The following is a 19,469-nucleotide window of genomic DNA, read 5'->3' as shown; positions in this document are numbered from 1 at the left end:
GGTGGTGGGGGTCCAGGTCGAACCAAGCTGGGGGTTGGCTATATTTGGGGTTGCACAAGAGCCGGGAGTGCAGGGGGCGAGAGAGGCTGATGTTTTGGCCTTTGCGTCCCTTGTAGCCCGGCGCAGGATATTCTTAATGTGGAAGGAAGCCAAACCCCCGGGTGTGGAGACCTGGATAAACGACATGGCAGGGTTTATAAAGTTAGAACGGATTAAGTTCGTACTAAGGGGTTCGGCTCAAGGGTTCACCAGGCGGTGGCAACCGTTCGTCGACTACCTCACAGAAAGATAGAGTGAATGGAAAAGAAGACAACAGCAGCAACCCAGGGGGGAGGGGGGGGGCGGGGGGGAGGAATCGGACGGACTCTCAGGGATGTTATTGTATATGTATAGGCACTTGTTTTAGGTAATGTATATTGGACTGTTGGATTGTATCTTTGGAGAGTATTTATTTTTGACAAGGCAGTTGCCATTTAGTTTGGTTTTTGTTTCTGTTCATATATTATTTATTTATTTGTTTAAAACTGGCCACTGTTATTTATATTGCTTTATTGTTGTTTGAAAGAAACACTACGTACTGTTATGTTTGGCCAAAAAATCTTGAATAAAATATATATTTTTTTTAAAAATTGACTCCAGCATTTTCCCCACCAGCGATGGTCAGGCTAACCGATACCCTCCAATCCATTGGATCTCTTCCAGAGTCTATAGAATGGTGGAAAATGATCACCAATGCGTCCACTATTTCTAGGGCCACTTCCTGAAGTACTCTGGGATGCTGAGGATAAGGCCCTGGGGACTTATTGGGTTTTAAGGAAATGGCCCTATGTATGTTTGTGTGAGATGGGCATTAGGAAAACAGGTAGTTGGAAAGGATTTATATTTGTATTTGGTAAACATTAGAAATAAGGTATAGTTTTAAGTGGGTTTAATTTAATGTTTCTATGCCTGAAAGGGTAATACCTATAGTTAGATTCATGCTGGACAAAGGTGTTTGTATGTGGGGGAGTTGGTTTCAGCTCCAATTATGCAAATAGGCCCTTAATGGGGGATATGGCGTGAAGAGTAAATAAAAGACATTTACTTGCATGTGATTTGCTTAGCAACCAGAGGTTTTTTAAGGTAGAAAGGTTTTTTTGAATGAATTTTAGCCAGATATATTGCAGTTGAAGATAGTAAACCAGGGAGTGAACATCTCTCAACTCCGCCAGGAGAAGACAGACTGGACAGGACAAGTAAGCTGCAAAGAGGCAGACTTCCCAAAGAACCAGATATCCAAGGTATTGGGACGAACAGAATGTCTCAGGAAGGTTGAAGTTAAGAGAAGAGGCCAAGGTATTGTTCAAGAGAATTTGAAGAGACAGATGCAGTAACTTGAATTCAAGTGGAAAAGCAGACTTCAGAGGCAAATCAAAGGTTTGATGCCATTTTAATAGGAATCAAGAGTTAAAGCAATCGTGAACTGTTGTACAGCTGTCAAGACAATGATTTTTGGGGGGATTGGAGTTTCAAAACTGAATCATCTGGGGGGAATTTGCGGAGAAATCCGCAGACATTCACTTACGGTGTTACTGAGACCATTGTAGCTTAACATGTACTTTGTAATCTGGGTTAGTCTTAAACTCTGTATGTATTTGTTGAACTAAGGGTAGACTAAGGATAGTAAGGGACTGGTGTAGCATAATTTAACCTTTCACTTAAATGTATTTTTTCTTGTTGTTAAAACTAAATAACTGTCCTGTGATTCTGTTCCTCCACTTTTTCAACAAAAAAAAAAAAAAAAAAGTTAAAATTATGGTCTTTTGAGCCAGGGTTCCATTCTGGGATCCTCCACCCAGTTATAACGTGAACTGGCAGTGTAGCACAGGCTTATGTGATTTATTTGTCATGGAGAAAGAGATTCAGACTAAATCAAGTGCCAGATTTTACACCTTGCCATTGGAAAAGAAAAGAGACAGCTGGCCTTTCTGGACTATATATGGTATGATTACTAAGCTTGCGGAAAGCACAAAGGTTGGTGGAGTGATGAGGATTGTCAGAGGTTTCAGCAGGATATAGATCGGTTGGAGACTTGGGTAGATGAGTTTAATCCTGACAAATGTGAGGTCATGCATTTTGGAAGGTCTAATACAGGTGGGACATAAACATCAAATGGCAGAACTCTTAGGGAGCATTGACAGGCAGAGAGCTCTGGGCATACAAGTCCACAGATCACTGAAAATGCAAAGGAGGTGGATAAGGTAGTCAAGAAGGCATATGGCATGCTTGTCTTCATCAGTCAGGGCATTGAGTATAGAAATTGGCAAGTCATGCTGCAGCTGTACAGAACCCTAGTTAGGCCACATTTGGAGTATCGCATACAATTTCATTCTGGTCGACACACTATCATAAGGATGTGGAGGCTTTGGAGAGAGTACACAAGAGGTTTACCAGGATGTTGCCTGGGCTGGAGGGTTTTAGCTATGATGTGAGGTTGGATAAACTTGGATTGTTTTCACTGGAACAGCAGAGGTTGAGAGGTGACCTAATAGAAGTTTACAAAATTGAGTGGCATGGACAGAGTGAATAGTCAGAAGCTTTTTCCCCATTGAATTCCTAGGGGACAGAGGTTTAATGTGTGAGAGATAAAGTTTAGAGGAGATGTGCAAGGCAAGTTTTTAAAAAAATGCACAGAGGGTGGTGAGTGCCTGGAACTCGCAGCCAGGGGAGGTGGTGTAAGCAGGTATGATAGCAACGTTTAAGAGGCATCTTGACAAATACATGAACCAGGTGGGAATAGAGGGATATGGAACCCAGAAGTGCAAAAGGTTTTAGTTTATCAGGCATTATGATTGGCACAGGCCTGGAGGGCGAAGAGCCTGTTCCTGTGCTGTACTGTTTCATTGTTCTTCTTTGACACTGGAACACTTGCCCTGGTGTGGAGTCCATTGAAAGACCAGAGGCCAGGAGTGTGGGACTTATCTATAAGGCTACATATTTGCATGGTGTACCATAGAAACAGGTCATTAAGTCTTTTAGGTTGAGTTAATTAGTTAATGGGGAAGATGGTTTCTCAAGTTATGCATATTAGTCTCTGTTTGGACAAGGTAAACTGTTGTTTGTTAGAGTAAAAGTCTTAAAAAGTCAAATCTTGTGCAGTTATTTCCATCGGTAAATTCATTTACTTTATTGATCATAACACAGTATATAGCAGAATTACTCTTTTAAAAAGAACAGTAACAAAAGAAAAGGTGGTGGATAGCATCAGGCTTTACATAGTTTTGCAATTTACGAAATGGACTGGCACATCACCTCACCTTCAGAAAGGACTGAAGAGACACCCGGCAATTCTCGGTGAGCATGCAAATCAGTCTGAAAGATAAAATAATGTTACAACATCAATTTCATTCACAGACAAGTAATTCTCAATATTTCAGCTTTTCCATTTTTTGTTCGATCTCACGAGAAACAGAAAAATAGCAAACAGCCTTCCATCATCAAAGTAGATTTGGAGAGAGAACAACTTTCTATCCACCATGGCTGGTATGTCGAGTTTACTACTGATTTTGTTGCCAACGTACCACAGGGCTGGAATGCTGTTCTTGAATACCCTGGTGAATCATTTGTTATTGTCCACAACCCTTCAAAAGGCACTGGATACTTCTAAAAAACATGTCTCAAAGCTACCCCCATAGCTAACTGCTCCTTAAAAAGTAGTCTTATTCTCAGTTGATAACTGATTCAGTAACTCAAAACATTTTAATAAAAGCAAATTACTGCGGATGCTGGAATCTGAAACAAAAACAAAAAATACTGGACAATCTCAGCAGATCTGCAAGCATCTGTGGAGAGGTAAGAGAGCCAATGTTTCGAGTCTGGATGACTCGACAACGACTTTGACAAAGTCATCCAGGCTCAAAACGCTAGCTCCCTTCTCACTCCACATTGTCAACGCAAACATTTCTTCCCCTCTTAGCTTTGGGTTCTCTTTTCAGTTCCTTCATGATAACAATAACTCTCACCCCCTCACCCCCCCCCCCCTTCCACAGGACTTACAACCCAATTATATCTCTTCTTGCTGATTCTGTTCTTATTTCAGAGTGCTCATAAGTCTACTCTCAAATCACCAAGATCTTAATCTTCCCTCGGCTCAAAGGGCAATAGTAAATATTGTTTCCCTCACTTCTTCAAAAGACAGTTTCTTCAAGTCTCTTGTAAGTTCCCATTTGTTGACCTTTAAAGGCTCTACCCCTCCCTCTAGTAAATGCTTACATCTCCTCTGATCTCAAATGGAATTCTCCCATATCCTCCATTGTTAAAGCTAACTCAGAAGTTCAGTTTCTCTTTGGTGCTCAATACCTCATTTCCCAATAACACTCAGTTCTGTATAATGCCTCAGTCAGTCCCCAGACTTGAATGGTGTTGTCACAGCTAGCAAAACTCTTCCAATATCTTATGCACTCCTGATCAGGACATCAAAAATTTGGCCTCCATGGCTGTTCCGTTAGTCTGGATGAAGAACTTGTTGTCGAAGGTTTAAACGTTGTCATCCAGGATGAAGCGAATGAGTTGTAGAACACTTCAGCAGTCAAGGGCATTCAGCCTCTGATCTTCGGGTAAGCGTTCTTCAAGGTAGCCTTCGGGACGCGTGACAATGCAGAATCGCCGAGCAGAAACTGATAGCCAAGTTCCACACACACGAGTACGGCCTCAACCGGGACCTTGGATTCAGGTCTCATTCCATTCACACCCCCCCCCATCATCTGGCCTGGGCTTGTGAAATCCTACCAACTGTCCTGGTTTGAGACAATTCACACCTCTTTAACCTGTGATTAGCGCAATCCGTATGAACCTGTAAAGATTTAATTACCGGCAAAGATTCACATTCAAAGTATCATCTTGCATCATTGACTTTGTCTATATATGTGGTTGTGGAACCCATCTCTTCACTCACCTGATGAAGGAGCTGCACTTGTGATTCAAAACAAACCTGTTGGACATTTAACCTGGTGTTGCAAGACTTCTTACTGTGTCACCCCAGTCCAAAGCTGGCATCTCCACATCTTTACTTTGAGAGTACATAATTATACTTCCAAGGTGTAAACTACTTAACGTTATTTTCCTGAAGTGAGTTTATTGAATTTCCCATTTTAATTTTTAAAAATGCAAAATGCATAATTTTTCAAAATTAATTTTTTAATAAGGAAATTCTAATGAAAGTGAAATGAAAATTCTCCAGGAGAATTACATTACAACAGGAACGAAAATTTTAATTTAATCCTCTCAATAAATGGTAGTCAGTGGTGTACTGCTAATCATCTTCATTCATGAAACAATCTTAAGGAATTCCTGAATAAGTCAGCAAGCTTCACTTTGGAGATACTCAGGACAGTGACTTGCTCTCTACAAAATAACCTCAATTCCTTTAGGTTTCCACTATTCTCTCACGCCCTTCCCTCTGCCAGACATCCTGTATGAAGAGAAACTCAGGAGGATGGGACCTACAGACAGCTCAGAGGTATCTGGCTGCTTCTCCACTTTGTCAAGCGGTTGCTTTCCAGTTTCACCCTCCGTTAGGGATGACGATTCTCCTCTTCCTGCTCCAGGTTCATCAGCATGCAAAACGTCCATACCTGGAGGACAACACAAATGACCTGATTGTCAACATACTCCACCGAAAATTAGTGTCATACATGTCACATAATGTTTCTGTTCTCTTTCCCACAGTATGTACCGAGGTTGCTAGATTGTGCTCCCGCTGAGCACTGATAAGCATGGTTCGGCATTCCAGTTTAGTCTGTTTCCAATTATCCAACCTTTAAAAGCAAATGGTTTGAAGTTCAGGAGCAATATGAATGAGCCACACGTGCTCCCCATATCTGATTCACTTGATTTATTACTTGTGTCATGCACAACTCTAAAATACCCAAGAATGCTTTTAAATTAAAAACGCAAAATCTGCACCCATTTAGGAGTGTGTAAAACAGTTTCCCCCAAAATAAAAGACAAATACTGTGGATGCTGGAAATTAAAAAAAAAAGAAATGCTAAAGAAACTCAGCAGGTCTGGCAGCATCTGTGGAGAGACAACACTGAGTTAACAAGGAGTCTGCACGACTCTTACAGACTTGAAAGTATTGTTTGTCCATCATTTTCTGTTTTCCGATCTGCATTTTTAACAATAGAAAATGATTGAGCAGTTCACCGAGAAAGTGGGAAGCAATGTGCTCATATTACACCCTTGCCGCACTCTCAGAATTTCCTTTTAATGTCCAATAGCATTAACCGCCTTGGTATTTCCAACTTTACAGTGACTCCTGCATTCATCTGGAACAGTCATCCATAAAGCAGAGTGGCCCAGTGGTTAGCACTGCTGCCTCACAGCACCAGGGACCTGGGTTCAATTCTGGCCTTGGGTCACTCTGTGTGGAGTTTGCACGTTCACCCAGTGTCTGCGTGGGCTTCCTCCAGGTGCTCCGGTTTCCTCCCACAGTCCAAAGATGTGTGGGATAGATGGATTGACCATGTTAAATTGTCCCTAGGTATGGGGTTACAAGGGTAGGGGGAAGTGTAAATGGGTAGTTCATTCGAAGGGTCGGTGCAGACTCGATGGGCCGAATGGCCTTCTTCTGCACTGTAGGGATTTTATGATATTCAAGAATAGACAAGTTTTCCAGCTCACTCATACTACACCAAATGCTTATGCATCTTCTGCCCTAGGGCCTTATGTAGCTTGATGTCAGATTTTGTTTTATAACGCTCATGTGAAGCACTTGAGAGGCTTTATTACATGGTTGAGACTAAACAATTACAAGTTGCGTTCTGACAAATGGTCATCAAGGTTGACAATTGAGAGCATCTCTGCAGTTATGCTATTTAAAAACTGATCTGTTGACAGGCATTAGAGCTACAAGGCCTTATGCAGACTAAACAAGATCAGGTCTCAGGACAAAGAGTTCAGACTCTGCGACACATTGGGGTAGAATTTACTGCCCGCCTCCCAAATGTGTTTGGAAGCATTTGATCAGGTGGGATGATGTTGGGTGGGGGCCCTGCTGCCTTTCCTTCTGTACCCCAATAAAGGCTCAAGGCTGCCTTCCTGCCCTGTGCCAACTGAGCTCCCCAAGTGGGAAATTAATACCCACTTCAGAGTCAAATTCTCCTCTCTCTGGTATTCAACCAGGAGGGGCACGGCAGTCCTGGGAGACAAAAATCAAAACCTGGCATATGTGGTAGTGGTGATGAGGTCAGCAGGCATTCAAGGAACTTACAGCACCAAGAAGGGAAGGAGACAAACTGACAGCCAACCGCTGCCCTTCTAACCCTATTGCCAGTGACCCCCACTAACCCCATCGCCAGTGACCCACACCCTGTGACCACGTCTGACCCTCATTCATCAATGCCGCAAGACCCTCACTGATCCGGGGCCTCATTTGGGCGCATTGCCGGCCAATGTCACCATTCTCCCGGCCTGTAATGAAGCTCTCAAGAGGGCAGGATTTCCACCCCTGGGGTCTTGGTTCCTGAAGAGGCCTGCTATTCAGGCACTAATTGGCTCTCCATCCAGCAGACAAGATTCCTGTTGCCTGGATTAAATTCCACCCATGGTTTGCACACTTGATCTATACATCTCAATTCTGATGGGAATAAAGTACAGTAGCTGAAATTATCCTTTCATATGAAATTCCCAATATGTATGAATTTTTAAAAATTGATAAATACATTTAGCTTTAACATGGGGAGAATGGGAAAGAGCAGCAACAGTCGTAGGGTTCAGATAGCTGGTACAAGAGGCCAAGACTTTGGCAGCTTCAGTTGAAGTTTCCTGCATTACCTTTTACAGGGGAGACGTGCATCAGTAGTCTGTCTGCAATACAAAATCGCTGAAACGGGTGTCCAATACCTTCAACCTCCCAGAGAAGGCTGTGGTCATCGGGGTAATTGTTCAAATACTTCCTGCAAACTGAAGAAATGAAGCAGCTGAGCACAACGAGGTAACGAATGTTGCAACAGCAGCTGAGCTGCCTCAGTTATTAAACTAATACAATTGTAATTACCCCTAAGTTCTCTTGTTTCTCGCTCCTCCTTTAATACCTTCAGCATTCGTTGCAAGTTGTACTATTTTAAAAGGTACTAAATAATTTATTAATTCACTCATGAACATTGCTAGCTAGGCCAGAATTTATTGTCCACCCCGAATTTGATTTCAAGATGGTGGTGCTGAGCCAACTACTTGAATTGCTACAGTGTGTGCAGTATAGGTACACCACAATGCTGTTTGTTGGGAATGAGTGTCAGGATTTTGATGGAATGGCAATATAAATACATATCAGAATGGTGTGCTACTTGAAGGAGGACCTGACGTGGTGGCATTCCCTTCAGTCCACTGTCCTTGTTCTTCTAGGTGGTAGAAGTTGCTGGTTAGGAAGATTTTGTTGAAGGAGCACTGGCAAATTGCAGCAATGCACCATGTCGATGGTGCTCCATCTTGCCACTATGTCCTGGCAGTGGAAGGAATGAATCTTTAAGGTGGTGGATGTGGTGTGTCACAACACCCAGGGCTCGTGCGCAGTCAATTCTAGCCCCACTTGACACAGGTGAAATTAGATATTTTTTTAAAAAGAAAATTAAGGTACCCAAATCATTTTTATCCCCAATTAAGGGGCAATTTAGCATGGCCAAACTATCTGTGCTGCACATCTTTAGGTTCTTGGGGGTGAAACCCATGCAGACACAGGAACAGTGACCCGGGGCCAGGATCAAACCTGGGTCCTTGGCACCGTGAGGCAGCAGTGCTAACCACTGTGCCACCCTAAATGAAATTAGATTTTATTTAAAATACCAGCGGTCCTTGACTGAGTGGAATAAACTACAATCACTAGGTTTGTAACTTTAAAAACACAAGTAACGATTTATCATGTAAAGTATTATAATTAAACAGACAGAAAATTTAACTATCTACTACCCCTTTCCCAGCAGCCCCTCCCTTCCTAACTCACCTCACACAAACAAACAAACAAAGAGAGGAAAGGGTGGGGGAAGGGAAAGAAAATAATAAAAATAAAAGGATAAAAATCTTTGATGCACTGGGATGACTTCTAGTCAATGTCTTTCTGAAGTTCAGGCTTTCCTTTTGGTATTTCTTCCTTCTAGGCTTGAGATGGCTTTCTCTGGCAAGGTGGTCGACCATCTCTGCAGACTCAGCATCATTTCAGGTTTAAAGCAAAGGATGTGCGAGGCACTAACTGCTTCCAGAACAATAGAGTGGCCTTTTCACTTCAGCAAGCAGGAGAGAGGAAGAGAGATTTCCTTTCATTTCCAAGGTCTCAACACTTCTGGTAAGTTCTCTCATTAAACATCACGCAGGAACCAATCCAGGCAAGTGGAGAAATTTCATCACATCCCACTCCTGACTGGTGACCTGCAGAGAGCGGACTGACAAGCTTTGGGTAGTCAGAAGATGAGTCACGTGCTGCTGAATTCCCAGCCTCTGACCTATTCTTGTAGCCTCAGCAACTATAGAGCTGGTCTACTTAAGTTTCTGGTCCATGACAGTCTCCAGAATATCAATGATGAGCGATTCAGCAATGATAATGACGTTGAAAGTCAAGACAGAGACAGTTATATTCTCTCTTGTTGAGATGGTCATTGCCTGGCATTTGTATAACGTGAATGTTATTTGCCACATATCAGCCCAAGCCCAAATGTTGTCCAGGTCTTGCTACATATGAACATTGACTGTATCATTAATTGAAGACTCCTGAATGGTTCTGAATATTTGCTGGCGATTGCACAATCCTACTTCTGACCTTATATTGGAGGAGAGGTTATTAATGAAGTAACTCAAGATGTCTGGGCCTAGGACAACCCCCTGTATTAGATTTGTGTTGTGATAATACGCATGTACAACACCAACACGCTTTAACTGAAAAAGATGCTGAAAGATTGGAAATGCTCTGGATAAACACGGATGATCAAGCTAAGGCGATGGTTCACGGGTATTTACTTCAAAACACTGATGTTAAGGATGTGGGGTGTTGAGTGTTCCCAGTTGGATTTTGCTATATTTTAGTTATTTTAAATGCCGTATATCAGAGATTTTCTGCAGTAAATCGATTTTATTGGAACTTTCACAAATTAATTTTTTCCAAAGCGTGTACATGTTCCAACAATTTCTCAAGGAAACCCTTTTTACAATGCAAAACACATTTCATTTTACCTCCATACATAGAGGGCGAGAGTGGGTATTTCAAACCCAGAGAATCCTCTGTGAAACAGTCAACAAAATCTTCCAGAATCTGTAGACCAAGTCCCTTCCCACGATGCTTCTTCCTCACAAAGATGGTGTCTAGTATTGGCAGCTGGTAGCACTGAGTCAGGAAGGTATCGCATTTGCTCCCTACAAAATTATTACAAACATTACCATGAAGGCAAAATAATGAACAATTCGACATATAAATGTACCGAATGGGGCGACACTGGGCCCTGCAGACCAAGGAATAAAATGGATGCCTTCTCTGTGCTGAGGGCTCATAGGGCATAATCTGCATCACTGTCCCCAATTTGGTAAGGGTAAGGCCAGGATTGTCACTGAGCGCCCAAACCCAGAAAGGAAGTATGCGAGAGGGACGTTGTTTACAAAGCCGGAGAGATCCGTTGACCTTTTAGATTTATTGTCATGTGTACCAAGGTGCAGTGAAAAGTATTGTTCTGTGTACAGTCCAGGCTGATCGCTCCATACATGAAAACATAGAACATATGCTAAATACACAAATATAGATATCGGGTGAAGCATATAGAATATAGTGCTACAAATGTAGAGAAGATGCATAGAAAAATCAGTTCAGTCCATAAGGGGGCCATTCAGGTGTCTGGTAACAGCAGGGAAGAAACTATTTTTGAATTTATTGGATAACTTTGCTTGATTGACACTTTTCTGTGGTTATAGTAAGCTCTTTTCTGTGATTTCTTTTGTCAATGTCTAAATATAATAATAATCTTTTATTGTCACAAGTAGGCTTACATTAACATTGCAATGAAGTTACTGTGAAAAGCCTCTAGTCGCCACACTCCGGCGCCTGTTCGGGTACACAGAGGGAGAATTCAGGACGTCCAAATTACCCAACAAGCACGTCTTTCAGGACTTGTGGGAGGAAACCGGAGCACGGGGGGGGGGGTGGGGGTGAAAACACGCAAACTCCGCACAGCCAGTGACCCAAGCATGGAATCGAACCTGGGACCCTGGCGCTGTGAAGCATCAATGCTAACCACTGTGCTACCGTGCGAGATGAAGTGCTTAAAGCTCCTGTTATTGATACCTTAATGATCTGCTTGATTGGCACTTATATAGGATTTTAGAAACACCAGATTTTTTTCAAAGAATTATGAATGAGTGCTTCTCCCCCCCCCCCCTCCCTAAGTGGTTCCAAACATACCATTATTACTACAAGGTTCATTAGCTCTGTACATGGTGTGTACTGGATGTATGGGCATTATAAAGAGATGATTTGGCATAGTTGACATGGCTAATTTCTTAACTTAATTTCCAAAAGGTTCCCAAATACAGACTATGGTTCATGACTCCTTTGAGATCCGTGAACTCACAGTCGTGGAGAAGTTGGCCCGACTCCACAAACATTGCAGGGGGCTACACAATGCCTACCTCACAATGGAGCCAGCCAAGTCGGTAAAGCAGGGCATCGATTTGCTACATGCATCCTTATCCCGCACCGCACCAGCGCGAATGGAGTGTGTCAGGAATGGGTTGGTGGAGTGCCAGAATGGCGCTGGGATACACCAAACCCCATGAACACCCAGGCCACAATATTTAAATAGAAGATATACTGGCCTGGATTTCTAGCCAATGGAAATATTTTTATTTTTGAAATGTTTTATTTAAAACAAATTTGTAACATTTAGAGAGAGAAAAAAGGCCCTTTGCAAAGAGCCTTAACACAGTGAAAATGAATATGGGCTGCTGCTGCTGCTGTCGGTTTCCTGCGCTGTTCCCTGAGAGTCTGCAAGCGACTTTCTCCCCCCCGGGGGATCCCGGGTCACCCCCTCCTTGCCCACTTAAGTCTCCTCTGCTCTACTTCTCAGCTGCCCCCCCACCGACCTCAAAGAACAAAGAACAAAGAAATGTACAGCACAGGAACAGGCCCTTCGGCCCTCCAAGCCCGTGCCGACCATGCTGCCCGATTAAACTACAATCTTCTACACTTCCTGGGTCCGTATCCCTCTATTCCCATCCTATTCATGTATTTGTCAAGATGCCCCTTAAATGTCACTATCGTCCCTGAAAACAATCTTAGATAAAACATTGCAGTACAGGATAATTTAACAAACCGCCACCACACAAAAGCTCTGAGAGCCCAGAGTCCTTTAGTTCAAGTCCAGTTTCTTCTTTTAATAAAATCCACTCCTAGTCAGAGCAAGTTAGGTTAACTGACCGCTGCCACTGTACAGCACTGAAAAAACTAAGTGCCCGTTAGTTCAAGTCCAGCTTCTTATCTTAAAGCCCAAACCGGTTCTGGTGTCTCAAAGTAATAGTGGAGTTCCTCAAACGTAACCCAAAACTTCGCAAGATACAGCATTTCAAACCTCACCTTTTTGTAGAGGGCTGCCATTACCTTGTTGAATCCTGCATGCCTCTTGGCCAGCTCCGTTCCCAAGTCCTGGAAAATGCGCACCTCGCAGTTCTCCCATCTGCTGCTCCTCTCCGCCTTGGCCCATCGCAGCACACGGTCCCCGTCAGCAAGCCGGTGAAAGCGGACCACCAAGGCCCTCGGTCAGTCGCCCATCCTGGGCTTCCTTGCGGGGGCTCTATGTGCCCCATCCAGCTCCAGGGGTTGAGAGAAGGCCTCCGGTCCCATCAGCGCCTCGAACATATCCGTCACCCACATCCGATCCTTCGCAGCCCTCGGGGAGGCCAGCGATCTTCAAATTTTGCCTTCTGGCTCTGTCCCCAGCTCTTCAAGCTGCTCCTGAATCCTCCTCTGGCGGGCTTTCAGCTCATCCATCTCGTGCTCCAGCTCCGTTACCGTGTCCGCCTGGCTCAACTTCACTGAGCGCCTTCTCCTGGACCGCATGTGTCTCGACCATTCGGTCCATTACCGCTCTCATCGGGTCCAACGTGTCCCTCTTCAGTTCGGCGAAGCAATTCCTGAAGAACTCCATCTGTTGCTCCCTTGGCCAGTGAGCCTCCGCTCCCTGGTCCCTGCCATCCGCCATGCTTCGCCGCCCGGTCTGGGGTCCCCGCTGCTCCCGCTTCGATCCTAACCGCTCCACTCGCCCGCCTCTGGTCCAGCTGTCCATACCCGGCGGGGGGGGGGGGGGGGTGCGCGCCAATGGAAATATTAATATCCGGACACCAGGTTCTGCAGTCCTGGTCCTTCAAGCAAACATGGCTTGGATTAATGAATGAAGAACTCAAGTTAGCAAGAGGTGCTCCCAGACTGAGCAGCGTTAACGTTCTCAGGAGTGAAACAAAAAGTGGTACAGATCAAAACCATTACATGATTAAATTTATGGCCAAAAAAATCTAGTTTCTTAAACATTTACATTTTAATTTCCTCGCATTAAAATATCAAGTGTCAATTCTGAAAAAGAAAATAGGAACTTTAGCTCATTATTTCTGATATTAAGGGATTTCCCAAGCCCACGTTGCTCCATAAAAATGAAAGTTATTATAGGAGATTTGGTGTATTGAATCTTCTTGCTGGCTGTTCCCGCAAACAGAATATGGGGGGATTTCAGGGAGCTTGCAAGAATGGGAAACTCTGGTGTGTGTGTGTGTGTGTGTGTGTGTGTGGTGACTGAATTAGGCAGGGTGTGATATTTGGAAATTCCCCATGATGGGTTCAGATGCTTAAAGTCAGTGACATGACACGCTTCACGCTGGTTTGTGGTGGGTTCAGACTTGAGATGAGTTTGCATGCCATGAATATTCCTCAGCTTAAAGTTTTTTCAATCACATCCAACCTTGAAGATAAAATAGGCAGCAGACAAGTATCTCGTGGCAGCTAATGCACATTTGTTTCAAGGTGGCATGCATCCTTTGGTCGTCTGTGCGCAAGGTCTGCGGTTTTCTTTGCTTAACTCTACAGCACAAGGGAGGTGAGCTGGAGAATGCAAAGTTGCATGAAGGCCTGGGATCGGTGGAGGGGATGTGAGGAGTTGAGTCAGGGACATGGAGAAGGGGGGTCAAGAGGAAGAGACGGTAGGTCAGGGTGCATGGGACAGTGAAGTGGAGAGGGCTTGGAACCTTGGGTAGTGAACAGTCAGTCAGTCAGTCAAGGTGAGAGAATGAGGACCTAAAGGGCAGTGTCAGCACTGTCCAAATGTGCCTCCATCCGAGGGTATCGACTGGCTTCCAGCGCTTGGAGTTCAACATTTCAACTATTCCCACAGAGTGATCTTGGGACAATCTCTTTTACAATACATTGAAGGGACAGCCAGAAAGTTCAGCCATGTCCTGCAGAATGGCGAATGCAACACTAGACACTAACATGAACATTCAATCAGAGTATACAAAAAAATCATGAGCCTGAACTGGTGTGGTGTGGCAGAGTCAGATTGTCACTCCAGTCCTACTTACTTACCCAGAAAGCCAGTCGCCCCTTGCTTGTCTGGCCTTCTGACTCAAGCCAGGCCAGAACCATTTAGGGCAGCATGCTTCTGAGGCTTTACTCGAGGCCTGTAGATAGGACGCCACACCCTTGTTTATTTATTTTTTTTAAATGGCACTAGCTGCTGTAAAGCAGGTAAGTTTAAAGATCCAGCAACTTTCAGCAGCCAAGGAGACGGCAGGCTTGTAAGAGAAGTGGTTAGGATTGGGGGCCTGGGAATTCAGATCATCGGCCGCTTCGGGGCAGGGGGTCAGGTGGTCAGTGGGGAGAATTCTGTAGGGAGCAGTCAGTACTAGAATTATCCAGGGATGATCAGTGGTTTTAATCCGAGCAATGTTTTCTGGGTAACTATTACTGTGAAATAGTTGGAAACATCCGAAGTTTTTTAACTCGTACTTTCGGATGGTTCCAATTGCAAGGCAATTACCCAAAGGATGTTTGAACTTCCCAAATAATTGGTGGACAATCCTTACGTGGGGACCTCTGGGGGCAGCGCTTCTTTGGGATTCCTGCTCCAGTTACAACGCCAACAAGTTGCGGGTCAAAATTGTTTCGTCTACAATAAAGGAAACTGTCCCTAACTCCCTGCTTACCATTGGCTGGGGACTAATGACAATCCCACAATCCTGTGTGAGTATGAGCTTCCCCAATGAGAGGGGGGGGGCGGGGGGGAATCATTAGCAGACTCCCTGTATAAATAAGGCCGGCCAGTTTGGAACCAGCAGGAAGGAGTGAGCAGCAAGCAAAGTTGCTGCTGCTGTTGAATATATATATGTTATAGTAAACAAATGTTATTTCTTTGTATCCTTAAAACTCCTGCTGGATTCTTCGTGGCCCTCACAAAACTCCCTTGAATCATCAATGCGTGCCAAGACGAGGTGTGCCAGTATATTTAGCTCTGATCTCTTTTACTGTCAACCAATGATGATGCGAACATGAATAAAGTGAAACCAGTGCAAAACACAGTCAACTCCTGTCATTTTCAGGGATTCAGTTCCCATGAAAACTTACATACTTTTGAATAGGACCCAATTAGATAGTGTCCAGCCTTGCGGGAGCAGCATTGGTTTGGACAGTATTGTGATGCAGTACTTGTGTACAACAGACGAGGGAGCCTCGGAGCACTACAATCAGTTAAGGACCTGCCCACCAGTTCAGTTCGCGGTCCCATCCCCAGACGTCACGTTTGTGACATGCTCACCTAGATATGGAGATGTCGGCTTTGGACTGGGGTGAGCACAGTAAGAAGTCTTACAACACCAGGTTAAAGTCCAACAGGTTTGTTTCGAATCATTAGCTTTTATGAGGAAGGAGCGGTGCTCCGAAAGCTAGTGATTCGAAACAAACCTGTTGGACTTTAACCTAGATTTTTTTAAAATGGAGGCTCTCCAGCCAATCGGCAACCCCTCTGGTCGAGGTGGGAACAGCCAATTCCAATTTGTGATAGAGAGCGAGAACGAGAGACTCAACATGAATAAACTGCAGATAACTAAACACTACTCCCGTGATGAGCGATGCAGTGTACAGAGTACAAAGCACGGGGAGTGAAAACGCAAACCCGGAAGGTGCAAATGGCGGCACTTTACTGTATTTGCACGTGAAATTTAAATTTTGAGATTCGTCAATGGGGTCTAAGAGCAAAGATCTTGTTGTGGTGAAGAGCTTCCATGTTTGACCATGTGGTAGTCACCACTAGTAGTATATTACATGTATTACGGCACAGCCCTTATAGTAGAGGTACATGGGTAAATCCCTGCCTGCTGGCTCCGCCCAGTAGGCGGCGTATAAATGTGTGCGCTCGCCGGGGCTGCAGCCGTTCTGGTTCCAACTACAGGAGGCACAACATCTTTGCTCAATAAAGCCTCAATTGTTCCACTGCTCTCGTCTTTGTGGTAATTGATAGTGCATCAATTTAATGAGCAAAGATTTTTTAAACGATGGATCTCCGCATCAAGCCTGATCGCCTGCAGCTGAGACCTCAAGCAGCCAACGCTACATCCACCTTCGATCACTGACTAGCCTGCTTCGAAAACTATCTCATAACAGCTGCTGAAGAACGCACGGACTCGCAGAAGCTCCAAGTCCTCTATTCACGGGTGAGCCCTGACATTTTTCCCCTCATCTGCGATTTGCCCACCTACTCCGAAGCGATGGAGCTCCTGAAGGGACATTACGCTCAACCAGTAAATCAAGTAGACGCCAGGCACCTCCTGGCCACGAGACAGCAACTCCCCGGGGAGTCTCTGGATGATTTCTGGCGTTCCCTGCACATCCTAGGTAAGAACTGTGACTGCCAGGCAGTTTCGGCAGTCCAGCACACAGAACTTTTAATTAGAGACACTTACGCATGGGCATGCAGCTACTGGAAGGGGGTACGTCGATCTTGCGGGGACTAGGCAGCTCGCTAATTCATTAGAAGTAGCCTCCCGTAACGTTCAGTCCTACGCCCCCGACCGGGCGGCACCCTCATGGGCATCGTGGGCCCCACCAGCTGCCGACTCCAGCTCACCGCAAGTCTGCGCCGTGCAGCAGCCAGCCAACTCTGGGGCCCCAAGTGTTATTTTTGCGGGCAAAACAAACACCCCAGGCAGCGCTGCCCGGCGTGGAGCGTGGCCTGCAACGGCTGTGGGAAGAAGGGACACTTTGTTTCTGTTTGCCAGGCCCGGTCGGTCGCCGCTGTTTCCAGGCCCGGCGTTCCTACACACCCCACGTGCGACCCAGGGGCGCCACCATCTTCTCCTCCACAAGCCACGAGTGGCCCATGGGCGCCGCCATCTTATTCACCGCAAGCCACGTGCGGCCCGTGAGCGGCGCCATCTTTGACGGCGCCTCAGGACCCCTGCTCGGCTGGCCGTTCATCGCCTACCGCTACCTCCGCCACCGCTGACCAGCCCGGGACCTCCCAGCATCTGCCGCAGCTCGCCTCTATCAGCCTGGATCAGTCCCGGCCCCGCAATCTCGCGACCGCGCGCAACGGCGAAGATCAATGGGCACAAGACTACCTGCCTTTTGACTCCGGGAACACAGAGAGCTTTATCCACCTCACTACGGTAAGGCACTGCTCCCTCCCGGTACACCCAGTCACCCAGAAAATCTCCCTGGTCTCCGGATCCCATGCTGTGGAAATCCGGGGTACTGCATTGCGACCCTCATCGTCCAAGGCGTAGAGTTCAGCAACTTCCGGCTCTACGTCCTCCCCCACCTCTGCGCTGCCCTGTTACTCGGCCTGGATTTTCAGTACCATCTCCAAAGCCCAACTTTAAAATTTGGCGGACCCCTACCCCCCTCACCACCTGCGGCCTCACGGCCCTCAAGGTCGACCCACCTTCCCTGTTTGCGAACCTCACCCCGGATTGTAAACCCGTCGCCACTAGGAGCAGACGGTACAGTGCCCAGGACAGGACCTTCATCAGGTTGGAGGTCCAACGGCTTCTGCGGGAAGGGGTCATTGAGGCCAGCAACAGTCCCTGGAGAGCTCAAGTGGTGGTAGCGAAGACTGGGGAGAAGCACAGATGGTCATTGACTACAGCCAGACCATCAATCGGTACACGCAGCTCGTTGCGTACCCCCTCCCATGCATATCTGACATGACAATCAGATTGCGCAGTATCGAGTCTTTTCCACAGTGGACTTGAAGTCCGCCTACCACCAGCTCCCCATCGCCCGGAGGACCGCCAATACACTGCGTTCGAAGCAGATGACCGCCTCTATCACTTCCTTAGGGTTCCCTTCGGCATCACTAATGGGGTCTCGGTCTTCCAGCAAGAGATGGACCGAATGGTTGACCGGTACGGACTGCGGGCCACCTTCCCGTATCTAGATAACGTCACCATCTGCGGCCACGATCAGCAGGACCACGACGCAAACCTCCAAAAATTCCTCCAGACCGCCAAACTCCTTAATCTCACGTACAATAAGGAGAAATGCGTGTTTCGCACCAACCACTTAGCCATCCTTGGCTTTGTCATGGAAAATGGAGTCCTCGGGCCCGACCCCGACAGCATGCGCCCCCTCCTGGAACTCCCTCTCCACTATGACCTCTGCCACCCGGGGGTCACCCGGTTCTTCCATTTCATCAAGGCCCGAAACCTGCCCTATTCCATTGAAGAGGTCAGGACCGTCACCAGAGACTGCCAAGTCTGCGCAGAATGCAAGCCGCACTTCTACCGGCCAGATAGAGCGCACCTGGTGAAGGCCTCCCGCCCCTTTAAACGCCTCAGCGTGGACTTCAAAGGGCCCCTCCCCTCCACCGACCGCAACACGCATTTCCTGAATGTGATTGATGAGTACTCCCGGTTCCCTTTCCCCATCCCATGCCCCGATGACTTCTGCCACAGTAATCAAAGCCCTGCACAGCATCTTCACTCTGTTTGGTTTCCCCACCTATATCCACAGTGATCGGGGATCCTCTTTCATGAGCGAGGAGCTGCGTCAGTTTCTGCTCAGCAAGGGCATCGCCTCGAGCAGGACGACCAGCTACAACCTCCAGGGAAACGGGCAGATGGAGGGGGAGAACGGGACGGTCTGGAAGGCCGTCCTGCTGGCCCTGCGGTCTAAAAATCTCCCAGTCTCCCACTGGCAGGAGGTCCTTCTCGACGCTCTCCACTCCATCCGATCGCTCCTCTGCACCGCCACTAATGAGACCCCTCAGAAACGTGCGTTTGCCTTCCCCAGGAAGTCCACCTCTGGGGTCTCGCTCCCAACATGGCTGTCAGTTCCTGGACCCGTCCTCCTCCGGAAGCATGTGCGGACCCATAAGTCGGACCCCTTGGTCGAGAAAGTCCACCTCTTACATGCAAACTCACAGTACGCCTACGTGGCACACCTCGACGGCCGCCAGGACACAGTCTCCCTCCGGGACCTG

General features: G+C 46.3%; 1 protein-coding gene across 2 annotated transcripts in view; it reads right to left on the bottom strand.

Moving 5' to 3' along the window:
• Positions 1–19,469, bottom strand: part of LOC140429280 (uncharacterized) — a 172,240-nt gene that overhangs the window by 58,565 nt on the left and 94,206 nt on the right. For both annotated transcript variants that reach the window (XM_072516072.1, XM_072516073.1), the window contains exons 6-9: positions 10,198–10,377; positions 7,813–7,941; positions 5,485–5,612; positions 3,297–3,351 (exon numbers count right to left, since the gene is read on the bottom strand). In XM_072516072.1, the coding sequence (XP_072372173.1) occupies positions 3,297–3,351; positions 5,485–5,612; positions 7,813–7,941; positions 10,198–10,377 (492 nt within the window). The remainder of the gene's footprint in view (positions 1–3,296; positions 3,352–5,484; positions 5,613–7,812; positions 7,942–10,197; positions 10,378–19,469) is intronic.

This window comes from Scyliorhinus torazame, chromosome 9 (genome assembly GCF_047496885.1).
Source record: "Scyliorhinus torazame isolate Kashiwa2021f chromosome 9, sScyTor2.1, whole genome shotgun sequence".
Classification (NCBI taxonomy): domain Eukaryota; kingdom Metazoa; phylum Chordata; class Chondrichthyes; order Carcharhiniformes; family Scyliorhinidae; genus Scyliorhinus; species Scyliorhinus torazame.
Note: the sequence above shows the minus strand (reverse complement) of the source record. Positions and strands in the feature narration are given on the sequence as shown.